Below are 19,647 nucleotides of genomic sequence, written 5' to 3' on the forward strand. Positions count from 1 at the left end.
GTTTTCCTTGGCCGGTCGAGCGGATAATGTTTCCAAATTAATGTGCTGTGTCTCCGGATTGTTTTGGCTTTATCTTAATCTCATTGTGGCTCGTCATTTATCACAGAGCAAAGCACAGGCACAGGCCCTCACCCCTCACGTTCACCGAGTGGAACTATCGAGTTAACTTCATTTGTCAAGCTGTCAACGTCTCTCCCACCCATATCACGGTTCACACAATAAACGTCAGGGAAACCGAAAGAAGAGGGATGAAGAAAGAGAACGATGAGGATGAAAGCTGCTTGAATCGACTTGACGTATTCTCGGGTGGCAGATTGTTTCAATTGTTTGTAATTGTTTCGCAAAATACACAGATTAAAACAGGAAGTCAGAAGACCAAGTTTACGTGATCAATGACTTTCTATGATTGTCTGACGGAACTGGTGCCCGATGGCATTTCTGGTCGAATATCGTCATTAATAGGCATATTTATGAACAAAATTTGTAATTTTAGTTAAGCCAATGATATTGGGTGTCTGTTTCCTACTGTGCATGAAATAGTGGTGGAAGATCCAACCTAATACCAAATCAATCAAAATTGTATTGTGTCTTCAGACGTTTGTGTTTGTTCACTCTGATGAAGGCTTAGTGCTGAAACATCAGCACACCAATCAATCAATCAATCAATCAATCAATCAATGGGAAACATAGTAAATAAACAGCATTGCATTCTTCTTCTTTGACGAGATGCACCTGCAAACAACAACTTACTGTACGGCGCTGTTAGAGCCCTCGCAACACGTTGTGTTTGCTTATCCTACTGTACCTGTAGCCTGGGAACTCCCATACTGCCTTTAGTTCTACACAATCGTTTGACTTGTGATTAAGTCTGGTGTTACCCAGGCAACTGTACCTGTGGATGCAACAACGATGGGCGGCACGGTGGCGGTGGTGATCCAGGCCAGGCTGCTCTGGGTGGTGGAGGTGGTAGTCTGGGTGGTGGAGGTTGTAGTCTGGGGGGTGGTGGTGGAGAGCAGCATGGGCACGGAGGTGGTGGTGGCCTCTGCAGAAACACAAGCACATGGACAAACAACAAACTGCGTCACATTGCTGTTTTGTACATTTCCAGTGTGCTGTAACACACAGTACATGCACATACAGTGCAGTACATGTAGACACGTATGCATAGGCACATGCACACTCACGTGTGCACACACACAAACACACAAGCTTACACAGACAGTCTCTCTCTCGCTCGCTCTCTCTCTCACACACACACACACACACACACACACACACACGCACACACACGCACACACACGCACGCGCGCGCGCACACACACCAACCAGACCACCATTAATCAGCGTTATCTACTGCTGATACTGTACTTCCGGTGCTTTCTATTGTGTATAGAGTATAGAGTATGGGGGGGGGGGGGGGTTGGGGTTTTTGATGCATGGTTGGTATGTGGATTAGAGAGGTCTGTTTGGCCACATGCTCCAGTGCCAAAACAAAACGAAGATGAAACGGCCACAAATCACAGGCAAACAATGCAGGACTGTGCGGAGGGCCCTTCCCCACACAGGAAGAGACCTCACAGGGGGGGCTGCCTGCCTGCCTGCATTCCCGTGCCCCCACCAGGATGAAGAGAGAGAGGGGAGAGAGAGAGAGGAGGGAGACAGGGGAGAGAGAGAGAGAGAAAGAGAGAGGGAGAAGTGGGTGGTGATAAAGGGGGGAGAGAGACGGAGAGGGAGAGGGAGAGAGAGAGAGATGAGGGAATGAGGGAGAAGTGGGTGGTGAGAGAGGGGAGAGGGGGGAGTGATTGAACACAGGGATGAAGAGCGGGGGAGAAGGGAGGACTGCAGAGTTCTGAAGTTCTGAAGAATGCACCAAAGATTCCAAATATGGTAACTAACTAACCAAGATAAAATGTCCCACGCGCCACCAACTCAACAAAGGGGAATCAATCTTGGTCTCCTAAATAGGCATACTGTAGTTGGAGATGGCATTGCATGACATTGGTAACTTGGTAACCTCCTGCTTAAAACAACACCAAGATCAAGATCAAATCAAGACCTAGCTTAGGACACCTGCATTACAGTTTGATAGGTGTACCGCCCCCGTCAAACTCCCCACCAGCAATGCCCACTAGTTTCCTAAAGGTGTGTGGCGGCTTAGTTCTGGAACCTTAAGTTATACTGATTCCAGAGGAAACTGCTCATGAGTCACCTCTTCCTCATCAAACACTTCTGTATGCACATCTGCCTGAAGGAGTCTGGGTGATGAACCAAAACAGCAAATAAGCAAACAAGCAAACAAGTCTGTGGCACCAGCATTCTGTAAAAAAAAAAAGTATCATTGATAATGTTTTTGGTATGCCCCCATATGATGCAGAGACACAGCATAGCTTTTGCCCTTCTGCTCCACTACAGTTTGATAGGTGTACCGCCCCCGTCAAACTCCCCACCAGCAATGCCCACTAGTTTCCTAAAGGTGTATAAGTTATACTGATTCCAGAGGAAACTGTTCATGAACCCATTCCTCATCAAACAGCTCAGCTGCTCTGAAGCTCTGCTTCAATCTGCCTGAAGTACGTTTGTAGTCTGGGTGTTGAAACCAGGGGGTCAGGATCTGGCTGATCAGCTTCGCCGATTAGCAAGGCACTTCATCGTCGCAATCCTCACAAATTTGCGAGTTTAGTGTTGGGCACACATACCTATACAGGTGTGTGGTTGGGCACCTCCATGCATCCAATGCCCGTCTTCCATATATCTTTGTGGTTAACCGTAAGTCAGTCATTGACGTGGCACGTAATTGGCTGTCGGTGGACACGACTCCATCTTTGAAGCTTTGAATCTCGTTCAATTTTGGCTGAATTCACGAGCCTAGCATTTCCCATTGAAATTACTGGAGGCGGGACTTATTCACTCTCTCCAGTTCTTATACTACCTCCATGGTTCACACCAAACAAAAAAGCAAACAAGTCTCTGACACCAGCATTCTGTCAAAAAAAAGTATCATTGATAATGTTTTTGGTATGCCCCTATATGATGCAGAGACACACCGTGCCAAAGCGTCAGACAAGTCTAGTGAGAGCATTAAGACATTCAGCCACAGATTAAAAAAAATAATAATGACGCCATTACGTTATATCATCCTGGGATTAATACGTGGTTTAACTCAAAGCAGGCAAATCAAGCTGCCACAAACATACAGGATGGAGTTTAGATTTAAGTTGCTAGGGATATGTTAAGTTGCTATGGGATGGCTCATTACAGAATGTGCTGCTCACTGACCGCAGACATAAGCAAACACTTAGCAAAAACATGACAACAGACACATTGACATTAAGAAGTGTATACAGCCTGCAAGTGCATGGCGAGCACGTTGAGAGTAAACATGGGCGTAGTTGGTTTGATGGTCACTAAGCGACGGTTGTTAGGACAGGAGAAGGTGATCATGGAACATAGGGGTTGGAGAGAGAGAGAGAGAGATAGAGAGAGAGAGAGAGAGAGAGAGAGAGAGAGAGAGAGAGAGAGAGAGAGAGAGAGAGAGAGAGAGAGAGAGAGAGAGAGAGAGAGAGAGAGAGAGAGAGAGAGGATGACCTTGCGGACACAATGGGCAGAGGGAAATGGAGAAATTGAGAGAGGGAGAAGAACATAGACAGTCCAGAGGATCCTGCAAAAGATGAGGCATGATGGTCCAGCTGGCGCCTGGGGTGGGGCAATGTCAGAAATGCCAGAAGAAAGCACATCGCACAAACCCAATGGCTCGGCACGGCACTGCCAACAAGTATCTGGCCTTAGCTGATGGTTAGTGAAGCTCAGTCTCCATGCCTTTCTCCATGTCTTTCTCCATTTACTTCTACTACCAACCAGGGCTTGACACTGGCACCTGCCAACTGGCCAAAGCCTGGTAAAATTTGGCCGTGGCTAGTAATATGTTCAGCAAAAATACTGAATCAAACAAAGATATCGCAAACCACGCCCACTCAATGCAAAAGCGTGTGCTCAAGTTGGGTCTCCTAAGGGGGCGTTGTCCCCTACTTCTTCTTCTCTTTTTGAGGTGTTTGCGCAAGACGTGCGCTACTGCCATCTACAGCGCTAAGGGGACTTCATTGATTCTCAACCTCAGGACTCCGAAGGTCTCCTAACCGAAGGTCTCCTAAAGGGGCGTTCACCCGACATAAAGTGGATACCGGAAAGGAAACAAAATGACGCTTCTTGGTTACATCCACTTTCTTTGCTTTCAGTGTTCAAGACATGAGCTGAATGCTCCCAAGAACATACAGTAGTAGCTGCTCCACAGCAAAAGTAGACAGCAGAAGAGAATACTTTAGTTAATCCCGTAGAGGAAATTAAGGTGGTTGTCATCTTACATAAAATACACAAGTAAACAAAAACCTCAAAAACACACATTATTGCACATTAAACATATAGCACACGCTTGAGTACAATCAGCCTTCCAGCAGTTCACACACGCACGCACACACACACACACACACACACACACGCACACACACACACACACACACACACACACACACACACACACACACACACACACACACACACACACACACACACACACACACACACACACACACACACACACACACACACCAGCAGCGGTGATTGAATATGAATAAGAAAGGTGTGATAAACATAGTCCAAAAAGCAAAGCAAAGCAAAGCAAAGCATAGCACAGCAACAGAAACTGCAATTGAGTTGGGGTTGATTTGAGAAAATAGAGATGGGGGGGGGGGGGGGGGGTAGATGCAATGGTGCTGAGGAGGGGTGATTTAAGGAGAGATGCAAAGTTGTGTTGACGAAGACCAGTAAGTGCAACGGAAGAAACAGGCTGGAATGTCGGGGGCGAGGAGCAACACAGAGAAGCACTTCCCTCGCGTCAGGAGGGCCATGGCATGTGGAAAGACTAACACAGTGTGTTTGTGTCTACTTTCTTGCACCTGAACGACTGGTACACACACACATACACATACAACACATGCACAAACGCGTGCGCGCGCACACACACACACACACGCACGCACGCACGCACGCACGCACACACGCACGCACGCACGCTCACACACACACACAAACACTTACACCTGCATGCCTTTGCATTTTCCAGCAGCTGACACATGGACCCAAATTGCTATTTACAGAACTTTGTCTCCCTGTTCAAACACGCACGCACGCACGCACGCACGCACGCACACACACGCACACACACACACACACACAGCACAGACTCTGAAGGGGAAGGGTGAATCAGCTTTAGCAGGCCCTGGCACAGCTGTGTGTGTGTGTGAGCAGGGCAGAGGCCCTGTGTGTACTGTGCTGCACCTCCATCCAGTCCAGCACACCATTTATAGCCCGTAAAAAACCAAAGAGAACCTCTCCACATATGTTTAGCTTATCACAAAACACACAGCCCTCGCCTGTGAAAGTGTACAATGTCCAGATGATGTCTTTTCTTTTTCTTTTGGGGTCTTGCTAGGAGACACTAGCATGTAAAAATGAGAGGAAGACAAGTCAACATCCGGAGGACATAACGTAGCCCTGTGCAGGCCCACTGACAGCGGGGGACAAAGGGGTCAGTTGTGCCAGGTCTAGGGCAAGGAGGGGCCCAGAATTGAGAGGCCATTACATTTTATGTATTGAGGGGGAGGCCCTCTCAGATGATTTGGTCCCGGGGCCCGGTTAAAGCTGTCAGCGGACCTGGCCCTGTGCAGTAAGTAGTAAGCCCTTTGATGACCTTTTCAGAGGCCCCAGTCCTCCGTGTCATCTACAACAGTGATTCTCAAAGTGTGGTCCGGGGACCACTGGTGGTCCGCAACAGAGCTCAGGTGGTCCATGAGGGCATTTCTACTTTCCCAAGACAAGCTAGCAGTAGGTTATATTTGGAACATAATTACAAACCCAAACATAGCTGAAGCCATGTGAATAAAAAGTAAGTGATCTGGATCAAAATTAGCAGTGTCAAATTAGCACCCGTTAGCTGCAAATTCAGTTGACAGGTGGTCCCTAAACATTTTTGGGGGGACAAAGTGGTCCTGGGTCTGAACTAGTTTGAGAAACACTGTTCTACAAGGACAGTTAAAGGATCTCACAACGGAGGTCAGGGCTAGTCCAGTAGTAAGACTGTGACCTTGAAAAGAGGTTACCCGTGAAAATACTGTACGTTGTGTGTCTAGTAGCTGGGGAAATCATTCCAGGCAAGCCACTGTGAAGTACTTGGTGACAAAAAGCCTCAGTTTATACATGATGTTTAATGATCTTCTCAATGATTTTTGCACGAGAGCTTTTGATAGCCTGCCAGGTTTGATGGTCTGCCTAAGTAATCTAATTTCATCCCATTAAAAAGCTAGTTTGAAGGAATGACTGACTGTCTCTTTAATGTCCAGACATTAAGCTGGATGGAATTTATTCTGTTATTTGTTTTATGTTATTTATTTGCTCAGGTAAAAGTATATCGTTTCCCAATTGCTAATGTGTGTACAGCATTCAACGTGCACCAGGCTGGCACCTGGGAAAATAAACCTGAGCTAGGACGGCACTCTTGCCACCTGGACAGAGCTGTTTCCAGCATGTCTGCTGGCTACGTGGGTATGCATGCCTGGTCCTAGCACCTGGCTGGAAAGCTTTGGGCTGGGCTGGGCTGGGATATGCTGGCAAGGCAAACTGCATGGACAACACATGGGAATGGGTGAGACCAACTGAGGTGGATTCACCACAGCAGATGCAATGAACCCTAACCACTACTTTTCTGCTTTCTTCTTTCGAACATAAGATGTGTTATTAACGTAACTGGTGGTGCAACCTGCATGGACCGATAGACAGATGGGCGACTGGCTGAAGTGGATTCGATGCAGATGAACCTCAACAACTGCTTTGCTATTGCTTATTAGACTGAGGGGTATTATTAACGTGAGTCTTAAAGTAGTCGTTACAGCAAATCAGTATTTGCTGTTGAGTGGCATTGAGTAGATATCAATTAAATTAAATGTGAACTTAGTATTAAGATTTCAATTTTTGACAGGATCTTAATGCCACTACTATTGTCTCTTGCACTACACCATCTTTAGTTGTGGGCAAGACATGGGCATTCATGCCTCGAGGTATAAAGCTTGTAAAGTCATCGGGTTCGCCAGTGGCTTGGCAAGTCATACCGGGTAATCAAGGTATTTCAGGTCACAAAAGTACCATAGTGCATTCTTTAATCAATGTATTGCTCGGTAAAGGTGGCAGTCACCCAGAAACACACACACACACGCACGCACGCACGCACACACACACACCCACACACACACACACACGCACACGCACACGCACACGCACACACACACGCACGCACGCACGCACACACACACACACACTCCAAACAGACAACAATATCATAGTGTACTTCCATTTTTCTATTGTATGAATGTTGGGGTGGGTAAAAAGAGCAAGAGAGCAGTTGATACATGGGAGGGAATGACACATGGTACCGGTATGTGAAATAATAGAGGACCATTTGGCCACAAACTCTCTCTGCTACTCACCCAGGCAGTGTGGGCAGCACTGTCCCTTGCGGAGGACGGGCACGCGGCAGTGGGCAGGCGGGCACCGCTGTGAGAAGCACTGGATGCTGCCGTTGGTGCAGGTGCAGCTGGTGCAGGCATTGGCCTTCCAGGAGTAGCCGGCCAATAGCACGTCTCCGTCGCTGGAGATGCAGTACTCCTGTTGGCTGCCGTCCACAGGGAGGAGGGGCTTGAGCTTGTCCTCTGTGTTTTGATAGGTCAAGAGAGGGAGGGTATAGGCGGAAGGGGTGGAGGTAAGGTGAGCAAGAGAGGACAAGAGAAAAGAGATTTAGATCATCGAATTGGATGTAAACAGTATCATTCATCTTGAACTATGGCCATATGCATAGCTCCCTGAAGGAGTGGCTTTATTAAAAATCCTTGCCCGCGATTGGAGAAATCACATGTCTGACAGTTTTTATGAGGTGCTACTGACAGATTCTAAATTATAGTTGAAATCGCAGAATAGTGTTAAAGGGGTATGCCACTATTTTGGGGCTTAATACAGTTAAAATCGTTGGCTGGGGTTTGTAAAGGTGGTAAAGTGTCTTATTTTTCATGTTAAGCGTTGTGTTGCTTTAAGAGAAGTTAAAAGAGGGAATATGTCGCTAAGCTAGTGAAAGTCAATGGATCCGTGTAGCATTGTAGCATGCTACACGGATGCATTGACTTTCACTAGCTTAGCGACATGCTCCCTCTTTTCACTTGTCTTAAAGCAAGACAACGCTTAACATGAAAAATAAGACACTTTACCACCTTTATAAACCCCAGCCAACGATTTTAACTGTAGTAAGCCCCACAATAGTGGCATACCCCTTTAACAAGTAAGTCCATAAGAGCCATCATTACTGTCTCAAACAACTGTTGCGTTTCGCCTATTTTTTCCCTTCTCTACTAAGATTAAACTTTGACTACGTCACATCTCTGAAGATCCTACGATCCTGATTGCTCTGACTGCCTGGCAGTTTGGGAGCTGGGCGAATCTGAAAGTATGCCCAGATCCACGAGTACAGGTAGCTAGCGAAGCTGAGCGCGAACACGTGGATCTGGGGAGAGCCAGGTTACATGTGATGTACTTCAGTAAGTTTTTGGTTTTGTTTTGTATGAGAGTCTTGCTTTAGGACAGGGGTGTGGAACCTTTTTCATTGAAGGGGCCACTTCAAATTCATCCGAGGGCCATACTATGAACACAAACCAGGATTTCCCCCTGCACTTTAGGCCTATATTGAAGACAGCCACCTTTAAAACAGACCCTACCTTAGTCCCCTGAATATAACTTATTTGTATTGCAAATGTATGTAATTGTAAGTAAATGTATGTAAGATTCCATTACATGTCATATTTCATGTGAAGTTGCATAACATTAAAATTACATCGAGGGCCGGATAAAACGGCATCAAGGACTGAAAACGACCCTCGAGACATAGGTTCCCCACCCCTGCTTTAGGAGGTATTTACATATTCTTTAATTCTAATTGCATTTACAGTAGATCGTCTCTGGTACAGTGTGGAGTTCCATACCATAAGTTCAGGGAGCTGGGTTTAATTATGACCCCAGGTCATCTCCTTTGATGGTGTTGTTGTGACATATCACATGGCTCATATCACATGGCTCATCACTGTGTCAAAAACCAGGCTTCTAACTATTTGACGTAACTCTCCCACGATCTGGGGCAGTGTACTGTAACAACCTAAAGCGCTGCACTTATTACATGGAAGACAGAGGCGATGCTAGGGTCAGGTGGGGCCCCAAGCGAAAATGCAAAAGAATGAACATTTGAACCAAAATCACCAATACTGTAGTACAGTATGGACTGTTATTCACTATCTAGGGGCTTGGGGGCCCGAAGCGGCTGCCTGCCTTGCCTGGTGGCAAGATGCGCCTCTGATGGCAGGATACTGTTAACGCTGGTTTCAAATGACACACTCCAAAGGAGACACTGATGAGCCGCCTCAGGGGTACACACTTTCATCTTCCCCTGACCTCAAGTTCCCTCAGACAAGCCATCACTCACACACACCTACGCACATAGGTCCCTGACACACAAGCGATCACTCACACAGACACAGCACACACACACACACACACACACACACACACACACACACACACACACACACACACACATACGCGCACACACACATACACACACACACTCCATTGCTCACTCACTAACACACAAATCTTAGTCCTCCTGACAACGTACAGCACCACTAACGCTAACCCGTAGGCCTTAGTAACTACCAACACAAAGCAAAGCAACAGACACAACAACGCCCACCCCTGTAAGACATACTAAATCACACATATACGGCCATACAGTATGCAAAACACAATACATCAAATACGACGACAAGGTGACAGGTTACACAAGGTTAATGGCGAGTCGTTGGCTGAGAACTCTGGCAATGTGCGCAGCACGGAGACAGAGTTACCTCCACCAAGCCATTAACTTCGTGTAACCGGTCGACCTCGAAGGCCGTTATCCCGCTTATCTGCCATTAGGGTGCTACTACTATTTCCCTACCGTAGGGTCATTTTTTTCTCTCTTAGGCCGGCCGCACATTGGCTCCGACAGAAATGCGGAGCACTTTCGCTTCCGACAGAATTCCGACCCCCAAACCCAATTTCACACGAACGTAGCATTGATAGTTAATGGGCGGCGCCGACAAAATAGAAATCGTCTCTAATTGCTATCCGACATCGGCGAAAATCCGTGGACATCGGAGCTAGTGTGCGGGATTCTATTGAAAATAATGGAATCGAACTTTTGTGGAGCAGTGCTCAGCACTCTGTCGGAGCCAATGTGCGGAAGCCCTTACTGTCTGTAAAGTTGCATGGACCATGCCAGCTGCACCAGAATCTTGTGAGCAAAATAGACGCGTCGCGATGCGGGCGTCTAACTTAGACGCGTCTAGAATCTTTGTTCGCTATGCCGACGTTGTGAATATTTAATTTTCCGTGGATGATGTGTATGGTTTCCTTAGATACCGTTGGCATTCCAAACGAAGATTCTATGTACGTCTAACTCAGTCGCACGATTGACACCGGACTGGTTCTACAGGATTAATGGCCACCCCGTCAGCCAATCAGAAAAGGGAACTCCATTGCCTAGGCAGTTAAGACATATTATAGGGCAATCTCAAGGACACATCAATTTCTTGTTATGTAAGCACCTGAATTCAGGGTAACGCTTTAGAATAAGGTTCTTCTAATAAACGTTTATAGTCACTAGTAAGCAGATAGTAATACCCTTACAAGCGCCCAATGACATGCTTATTAACTTTGTTAACATCTTATAAGCTTCTTATTATGTGTTTATAGTGGTTTATTTTTTTAGTTTTATTATTTACATCGGTACACATATCCATCTTGATATGCTGACTAATACTAGATATGGAGGCGTTGCGAAAACGCCATTTTCAAGATGGCTGCCATGTGTACTGATTTTCATGCTTTTACTCAAATAAAGTTACTCATCAGATGTTAACAACGTTAATAAGCCTGTTAACAAAGTTAATAAGCATGTCATTGGGCACTTGTAAGGGTATTACTATCTGCTTACTAGTGACTATAAACGCTTATTAGAAGAACCTTATTCTAAAGCGTTACCCTGAATTCAGGTGCTACAGTAGGAGCGACAGGTTTGTAGCATGTTCTGTTGACTGCCCCATGACTGCTGCTTGCAAGATCCAACTCAAAGAACCGTAGAAGTCTCATGGAAGAAGCATTAAACGGCGTCATATGTATGACACAACAGCGTCATTATAGTGTCAAAACAGTGTCATGTCACAGACCATGAATGAGTCATAAACATAATGTCAATGTCATAAACGTTTTATACCATAACCGAATTTCACTTAATGACAGTCATAAAATGTTTTTATTGACATAATATTATTCACATAATGTACATGACAATGTTATGACACTGTTATGTCATACGTAGACACCAGCGTCAAGTAAAGTGTTACCAAAATATGTCTCCTACTGAACTTCTACTTATACTTTTACTACTATTACTATTACTACTACTACTACTCCTACTACTACTTCTACTACTGCTGCTACTACTACTACTACTACTACCATTACTACTATTCCTACTACTACTACTACTACTACTACTACTGCTACTACTACTACTACTACTACTACTGCTACTGCTACTACTATTACTTCTGCTACTACTACTACTACTACTACTACCACCACCACCACCACCACCACCACTACTACTACTACTGCTACTACTACCAACACCAGCACCACCACTACTACTACTACTACTACTACTACTACTCCTCCTACTACTACTACTACTACTACTGCTGCTACTACTACTACTACTGCTGCTGCTGCTACTACTACTACTACTGCTGCTGCTGCTGCTACTACTGCTGCTGCTACTACTACTACTACTACTACTACTACTACTACTACTACTACTACTACTACTACTACTACTACTACTACTACTACTACTACTACTACTGCTGCTGCTGCTACTACTACTACTACTGCTGCTGCTACTACTACTACTACTACTACTACTACTGCTGCTGCTACTACTACTACTACTACTACTACTATGAAATCCGTCTACTGTACCAACAGATCTCACTACCGAGACGATGTACAGTAGCATCCTTCATATACAAACCCACAACCCCCATCAGCCTTAGGCCACCTCACTGACCACAATGACCCAACACACAAAAAAAAACAACCTTTAGTGTTTGTCACTGTGTGCACTTAAAGACCCCTACTGCAGACAGACATACATCATACCACATACTGTAGGCCTACAACCCCACCTCATCTCAGAGGCATGTTGTTTTCAAACAAACGTTGCATGTTTTTTCCCCCAAAACATTCCTCGCAGCCATAGCCAAGGCCAGGTCAGACTGGGGAGCATATATATATATCAAAGGGTCCCAGCCGTCTGGTGACAGTGTGTACTTTCAGCGCAGGAAACAGTCAGAGAGGGGAAAGAGAGAGAGAGAGAGAGAGGGGCTGCTGGTGATAAGACTTTGCCCTCCTACGTCTTGACAGGAAGAAAAGGAGTAGGCAGAGTTGGGGGGAGAAGAGGAGTGAACGAAGGCAGATGAACAGGAGTGGAAGAGAGGTTGAAGGGGGATGGGGGAAGAGGAAGATGAGAAGGCGGAGTGAGGGAGTAAAGGATGAGGAGGAAGAGGAAGAGTAGGATGAGAGGAGAGGGGGATGAGGAAGAGGTGAGGGGTAAATGAGAAGGAAGAGGAGGAGAGCGGCATGCGAGATGCTCACAGGGCAGTCATGCTTTTCTGATTTGCGGGGAGCTTTGAGCCGGCGACTGAGGGACTGAGCTGGGCTAGAGGATGGCGAGTGGGGGCAGTGAGGTGAGGGGTTAAAGGATGGCTGGTTTGGGAGAAATGTAGCCTGCGTTAGTTCTGCCAGGAGGACTCAGGTCACCTGTGCATTTCGCAGAGCCAATCAGCGGCTGCCATTTCCTTTATAGCGACTTGTCTAACTCTCCTTTCTTGCTGGTCTAGGCATGGCCAGTCCGAAATATCCTCCTCCATCCCCACCACCGCCAGTTGGGTCCAGTCTTCCTGTCCAGGGGGTTAAAGGTCCAGTTACTGCTGCACGGCTACGGCAGGCTCTACTGGATCCGCCAGCGCAAGACCCGGGCTGATGATTGGACCTACGCCAAATACTTTCCACTTTTTGCCTATTCCATTGTCAACTATGTTAACATTACGTAAATCGTTAAATACGAATTCCTCTCTCTGAGTCTTAATGGCTGAACTGGGGGTTGGCAGGGACTTGTCTGTACCCTTGAAGATTGCGGGTAGGTGGATAGTGGGTAGTGATGCACAGCCGTGGTGTGATGGTTAGGGAGTTGGACTATGGACCGTGGGCAGCCATAGTGTAACGCAGAGTTTCTCAAAGTGGGGCGTAAGACCCCTGGGGGGCCGCGGAGGCATCGCAGGGGGGGCATGTGACATCTGATTTTGTTATTTTTTTCCCCGCAAGGAAATGATTTCTTGTCTTGCCAATAAGCCAATATGTTTAAAGCCCTCATTAACATTATATTTTTGTCATGAATTTGAATAGTATAGTAAATGAACACACATATGCACTGTATTCGACTGCACGAGGGGCACGGAGGCATCAAGACCCTCGGAGGGGGGCAATGATGGAAAAAGTTTGAGAACCACTGGTGTAATGGTTAAGGAGTTGGACAATAGATCACAGAGTTGCAGGTTCAATCCACACCCTTGCCAACCCATGGCTGGCTGAAGTGCCCTTGAGCAAGGTACCCAGCTCCACACTGCTCCAGGGACAGTAGCCAATACCCTGTAATACCTGTTTATCTGAAATATCTGTGTCTCTTTGGATAAAAGCATCATCAGTGTAATATAATGCACGGTACATATTGCATGTTCATTAAACACTTTGACCAACAACAGCAGTGTTAAATTTGAATCTGTGAGGGTTGAATTTGCACTGCAAAATGTACTGTGTCAGGGGTGTTTATTTTGAGGCTGGGGTATTTGGGAGAAGGGGAGGAATACCAGAGACCTGTCTACTAGTCTGTTCCCTTGAAGATTGGGAGTGGGTGGGAGGGTGAAGGAATTGTAGGAATAGGAGGGGGTGTCTGTTTTGGGAGGGGGTTGTTGGGAGAAGAGAAGAGAAGAGAAGAGGAGAGAAGAGAAGAGAAGAGATGAGAAGAGAAGAGAAGAGAAGAGAAGAGAAGAGAAGAGAAGAGAAGAGGAGAGAAGAGAAGAGAAGAGAAGAGAAGAGAAGAGAAGAGAAGAGGAGAAAAGAGGAGAAAAGAGGAGAAAAGAGGAGAAAAGAGGAGAATAGAGGAGAGAAGAGATGAGATTAGATGAAATGAGAAGAGGCGAGAAGAGAAGAGGCGAGAAGAGAAGAGAAGAGAAGAGAAGAGAAGAGAAGAGAAGAGAAGAGAAGAGAAGAGAAGCGAAGCGAAGAGAAGAGAAGAGAAGAGAAGAGAAGAGAAGAGAAGAGAAGAGAAGAGGAGAGAAGAGAAGAGGAGATGGGATGGGATGGACCGGAACCTGCCTATAAATGTATGCCCTTGAAGGACAGGAGCAGTGTGGGTGGATGGGGGCCGGGCTGGGAGTAGTTGGGGATGAGGTGGCGATGGTGGTGGTGGTAGGGAATCAGCTTTGGCAAAGCAGGGGGACGTGGGGTTTTGCAAGCACAGGATCTGTGTGCCCTTGAAGTTTGGACATGTGTGTGTGTGTGTGGGTGGATGGTGGCGGTGACTTGGTTGTATGGGGAGTTATTGTGGAGTTACAGTTTAGAATGGGGGCGCTTCTTTGTTTTTTTCTTTGGGAGAAGAGGATGAATGAGGGGCTGGCACGAACCTCCCTCGCTGTCTGTCCCCCTTGAAGGTTGGATGTGTGTTGGAAGATCGTGGGATTGGTGGGAAAGGGGTCAACTTAGAGGGAGGAGATCTTGGGGGATACCTGTCTATCCCCTTGAAGTTTGGAGGGGATGGCGTGTGTGTGTGTGTGTGTGTGTGTGTGTGTGTGTGTGTGTGTGTGTGTGTGTGTGTGTGTGTGTGTGTGTGTGTGTGTGTGTGTGTGTGTGTGTGTGTGTGTGTGTGTGTGTGTGTGTGTGTGTGTGTGTGTGTGTGTGTGTGTGTGTGTGTGTGTGTGTGTGTGTGTGTGTGTGGATACTGGTGGAGTTGTTATTGGCGAGTTTGTAAGGTGGGACTGTTGCGGTGGTGGTGATGGGGGTGGTGGGGGTCAGCTTTGGGGATGTACACGAAAAGTCGGGGGGTGGGGGGTTCTCGGGCCACATGTGTTTCGTTGCCTCGGGGGGCAGTGATGGTAAAGCCTCCCCACCACCAGCACCAGCACCACCACCCCCGCCAGCCAGTTTGGACCAGTCGCCTTTATTGGTCTGGGTCAGACATGAAAGACGTGGGCCGCTGCACAGGCTTCTGTGTGCTGTGCACCCAGGGTCTTGCTCCCCCTCAGAAACACGTGCTAATAAAAAAGAGGCCCACGCGGTCACCCCTCTCCCTCTCCACTCGCCTAACCTATTATCCACCCACTAACTCACTCACTCACTCATCCACTCACCCACCCTTGAAGTCTGAACTCTAAGGGTCTCCGTACGTACGTACGATACACACTTATCATCATACAGGCAATCGGCCCTCCAGACATGCATGCTGAATCCATCAAAAGGAAGTCCAAGGCATTCTTCTTGTCGAAAAATGTTAAAAAAGCCTTTATTGTGTTTAGCCGGATCACACCGCACTCTCGAGTAGCCCCTTAATGCGCGCCGTACCCACAGTGGCACGCTGTAATAGTCATTGAAATGTAACTACCACAGCACTACAATACTATGACACAACACAGACCCTTTAGTAATGCACCACGACTTGGTCATTGCCATACTGGTAACAACAAATGTATAAAGCCGTGTCTTAAGGGGTTAAAAGGTGCCAAACATAAACAAAAACTGTGTCAAATTGAAAGAAAAATGTCTGCACACTTAAATCCCCTTTGTGATCACACAAACACAAAGGGGATTTAAGTGTGCAGACATTTTTCTTTCAAAAAAAGCCTTTATTAAAACATGGCTATTTTTAAGATACACAGTAAATGTTGCGGTGTTATTTCAACACTTAGAGAGTTCATTTGAGTCCAAATGATGTCAAATCAACTCTGTAAGTGTTAAATGAGCACTGCAGAATTTACTGTGTAATAACATGAGGGCCCATATTGGCGCAGAGCCTTCTTCAGGCACGCTGAATCTTTCATCTGAAAAGCTCGTCTCACACAAAACGTTCACTCACTCGCTTGCTCGCTCACCGCTTCTGAGTTCCAGCGATTATTTTTTTTTTTGGTCTTCAGGGGGAAAATTACGGCAAACGCAGGCCAATATGAATTAAGCATAATCACAGAGGAAATAGTAAGTAAGTGGACTGGAAAATAAAATGATGAGAGATGGTGCAGTGAGATGACCGTCTGGCTCTACTGTACGTAGTGTTTTGTGTGTGTGTGTGTGTGTGTGTGTGTGTGTGTGTGTGTGTGTGTGTGTGTGTGTGTGTGTGTGTGTGTGTGTGTGTGTGTGTGTGTGTGTGTGTGTGTGTGTGTGTGTGTGTGTGTGTGTGTATGCATGGCTGTGTGTGTGTGTGTGTGTGTGTGTGTGTGTGTGTGTGTGTGTGTGTGTGTGTGTGTGTGTGTGTGGGGGTGTGTGTGTGTGTGTGTGGTTGTGTGTTTGTGTGTGTGGTTGTGTGTGGTTGTGTGTGTGTGTGTGTGTGTGGTTGTGTGTGTGTGTGTGTGTGTGTGCATGTGCGTGTATGCATGGTTGTGTGTGGTTGTGTGTGTGTGTGTGTGTGTGTGAGTGTGTGTGTGTGTGTGTGCGTGTATGTGTGTGTGAGTGTGTGTGTGTGTGTGTGTGTGTGTGTGTGTATGTGGTTGTGTATTTGTGTGTGTGTGTGTGTGTGTGTGTGTGTGTGTGTGTGTGTGTGTGTGTGTGTGTGTGTGTGTGTGTGTGTGTGTGTGTGTGTGTGTGTGTGTGTGTGTGCGTGCGTGCGCGCGTGCGCGTGTGTGTGTGTGCACATTCCTGACCTGGGCAGACGTGGCAGCAGGTGTCTTTGCTCTTGGTGGGCGACTGGCACAGTGCCGGGGGACACACTTCGGTGTCGCACAGCACGCGGCCCTTCCTGCAGGTGCAGCGCGTACACTCGTCCAGGTTCCACGTCTCCCCCTCCACATACAGTTCCCCGCCCGGCGCCCGGCACACCACCAGGTCCATGCCCTCTGCCTGACCGCTGCCCGACTCATCTGTGGCACAGACACACACACACACACACACACGCACACACACACACACACACACACACACACACACACACACACACACACACACACACACACACACACACACACACACACACACACACACACACACGCACACACACACACACACACACACACACACACACCCCGTTGACACGTTATTTTCATTTCTCTCTCTCTCTCTCTCTCTCTCTCTCTCTCTCTCTCTCTCTCTCTCTCTCTCTCTCTCTCTGACATTTCTGTGGCCCTGCCGTGGCTCTAGTTTGATTCTGCCCCGGGTCATTTGCCAAAGGTTGGAAATTGACCCAGACCAGACTCGAACCCGGGTCCCCATGGGCATGCAAGCGCATTCATGGTACAGTGTGTTAGTATGCTGCACCAGTTCTCTCCCGACACATTATAGAGCATTGCAAAAAAAACCATGAAGACTGAAAAAATCCCATCAAAGCCAAAACTCGATGAATGAGAATCAGCTGCTTTTCCATGTCTAGACAGAATGGCAAGTGTTTCAGTACGTTTGCACAATATATAATAAAAAGACGCCATTAAAACCTACAATAATGAATGGCAGTCAGTGGCTTCCAGACAGACAGGTAAGTGTTTCAATAACTTTGCATTATACAGTACGTATATGCAGAAAGCCCTAAAAATTCATGAGGGGGACAATGTTAAGACAGAACCTGTGGATCATATTGTATAAGGTGTACATTTGGTGTACAGTTCATGGTGAACAGGAAATGAGGAGTGTGGATGGAGCTTCTCTATAAAGTTGACGTTTTGTGGGATTTTTGGCCCCTTCATCCAAACCAACAGGGACTTTGTGTCAGTTTGGGAATTCAGCCCAGACCGCCTTGTTAATGAGATGACAATGGCACCATTGCTCCAGCAGTAGTCACCTTAAAAGCATTAGCCGATCACATCCAAACATTCATCACAGGGCTTGATGAAAGATTTTGCCATGTCCAGATCTCGGTCCAGTCCAACTCATTATGGTCGGTACATCATCTCTGTGTTTATATGTTAACCCATTTTGTCCTAAGCCCTTTTTGGGAAAGGGTGCCCTCTTCCTATTAAATCTGAAATATCCCAGCCTCCGGAGCACATACAAACGAGAAATTAGTTACATTTAAAAGCCAAGACCCTCCCCTTGCATTGTAATGTGTTCTTTCAGCTCTAACATACCCACATACCGGTAGTTAATAAAACAGCTAAAATCTCAAAATCCTGAAAAACCCGTGAATGTGTCTCCAGGACACAATGGGTTAAGTGTGTTTGTGGGCGTGCATGTGTGTGTGCTTGCATGCAGGCCTGTCACAACCAGGCAAGCAAACTAGGCAATTCCCTAGGGCCCCCAGCTGAAGAGGGAGGAGAGCCTGGTTATGACTGCTTATGCACTTGTATCCAGGCCTCTAAATTAACTTTTTACATCACCAGCAAAAAATGGCTAATAGATGCTAATCTTTCTCGTCAAACACACACTCTCTAATGGGTCGATGTGGGTTGTACCTTGGTCTTTCCCACTAGGACAGTGGTTCTCAAAGTGTGGTCCGGGGACCACTAGTGGTCCTCGACAGAGCTCAGGTGGTCCGCGAGGGGATTTCTACTTTTCTAAGACAAGCTATCAGTAGACTATATTTGTAATATTAGGATTGTAAATGTGAGTAAGAAGTAGGCCTAAGTGATGTGCATAGAATTTAGCACCCGTCAACTGTCAATTCAGTTGGCAGGTGGTCCCTGAACATTTTTTGGGTGACAAAGTGGTCCTCGGTCTGAAAAAGTTCGAGAATCACTGCACTAGCCAAACTGAAATTTCACCAGCGTTTGGCTGGTTGGCTGGTGTTCATTTAGAGGCCTGCTTGTATCTACAGACGGCAATGGCCAATGAGTGTGGGAGCGCCTTCCTAACTTCAATGATTGAAAAGTGCTATGATACTGCTACTGAAATCTGTCTTGAGGGGGGAGGGGGCCCTCCTCAATTGTTTGAAGAGAAGGGCCCCCAAGCCCCTCGTTGTTTAAGGCCCCAAAATACCTTGAAACGGCTGTGCGTGTGTGTTTGTATGTGTATGCGTGCGTGTATGCATGTGTGTGCGTGCGTGTGTAAGTGTGTTAAGTACTGGGCCCACGTGTGTGTGTGTGTGTGTGTGTGTGTGTGTGTGTGTGTGTGTGTGTGTGTGTGTGTGTGTGTGTGTGTGTGTGTGTGTGTGTGTGTGTGTGTGTGTGTGTGTGTGTGTGTGTGTGTGTGTGTGTGTGTGTGTGTGTGTGTGTGTGT

At 46.8% G+C, this 19,647-nt stretch overlaps 1 protein-coding gene across 1 annotated transcript in view; it reads right to left on the reverse strand.

Annotated features, from left to right (window-relative positions):
• The window catches only part of LOC134434958 (cysteine-rich motor neuron 1 protein-like), a 148,996-nt gene that overhangs the window by 5,623 nt on the left and 123,726 nt on the right, over positions 1-19,647 (reverse strand). Inside the window, exons 11-13 of the mRNA XM_063183653.1 lie at positions 17,148-17,363; positions 7,533-7,754; positions 893-1,042 (exon numbers count right to left, since the gene is read on the reverse strand). Of these exons, the coding sequence (XP_063039723.1) occupies positions 893-1,042; positions 7,533-7,754; positions 17,148-17,363 (588 nt within the window). The remainder of the gene's footprint in view (positions 1-892; positions 1,043-7,532; positions 7,755-17,147; positions 17,364-19,647) is intronic.

Source organism: Engraulis encrasicolus, chromosome 19 (assembly GCF_034702125.1).
Source record: "Engraulis encrasicolus isolate BLACKSEA-1 chromosome 19, IST_EnEncr_1.0, whole genome shotgun sequence".
Taxonomy (NCBI): domain Eukaryota; kingdom Metazoa; phylum Chordata; class Actinopteri; order Clupeiformes; family Engraulidae; genus Engraulis; species Engraulis encrasicolus.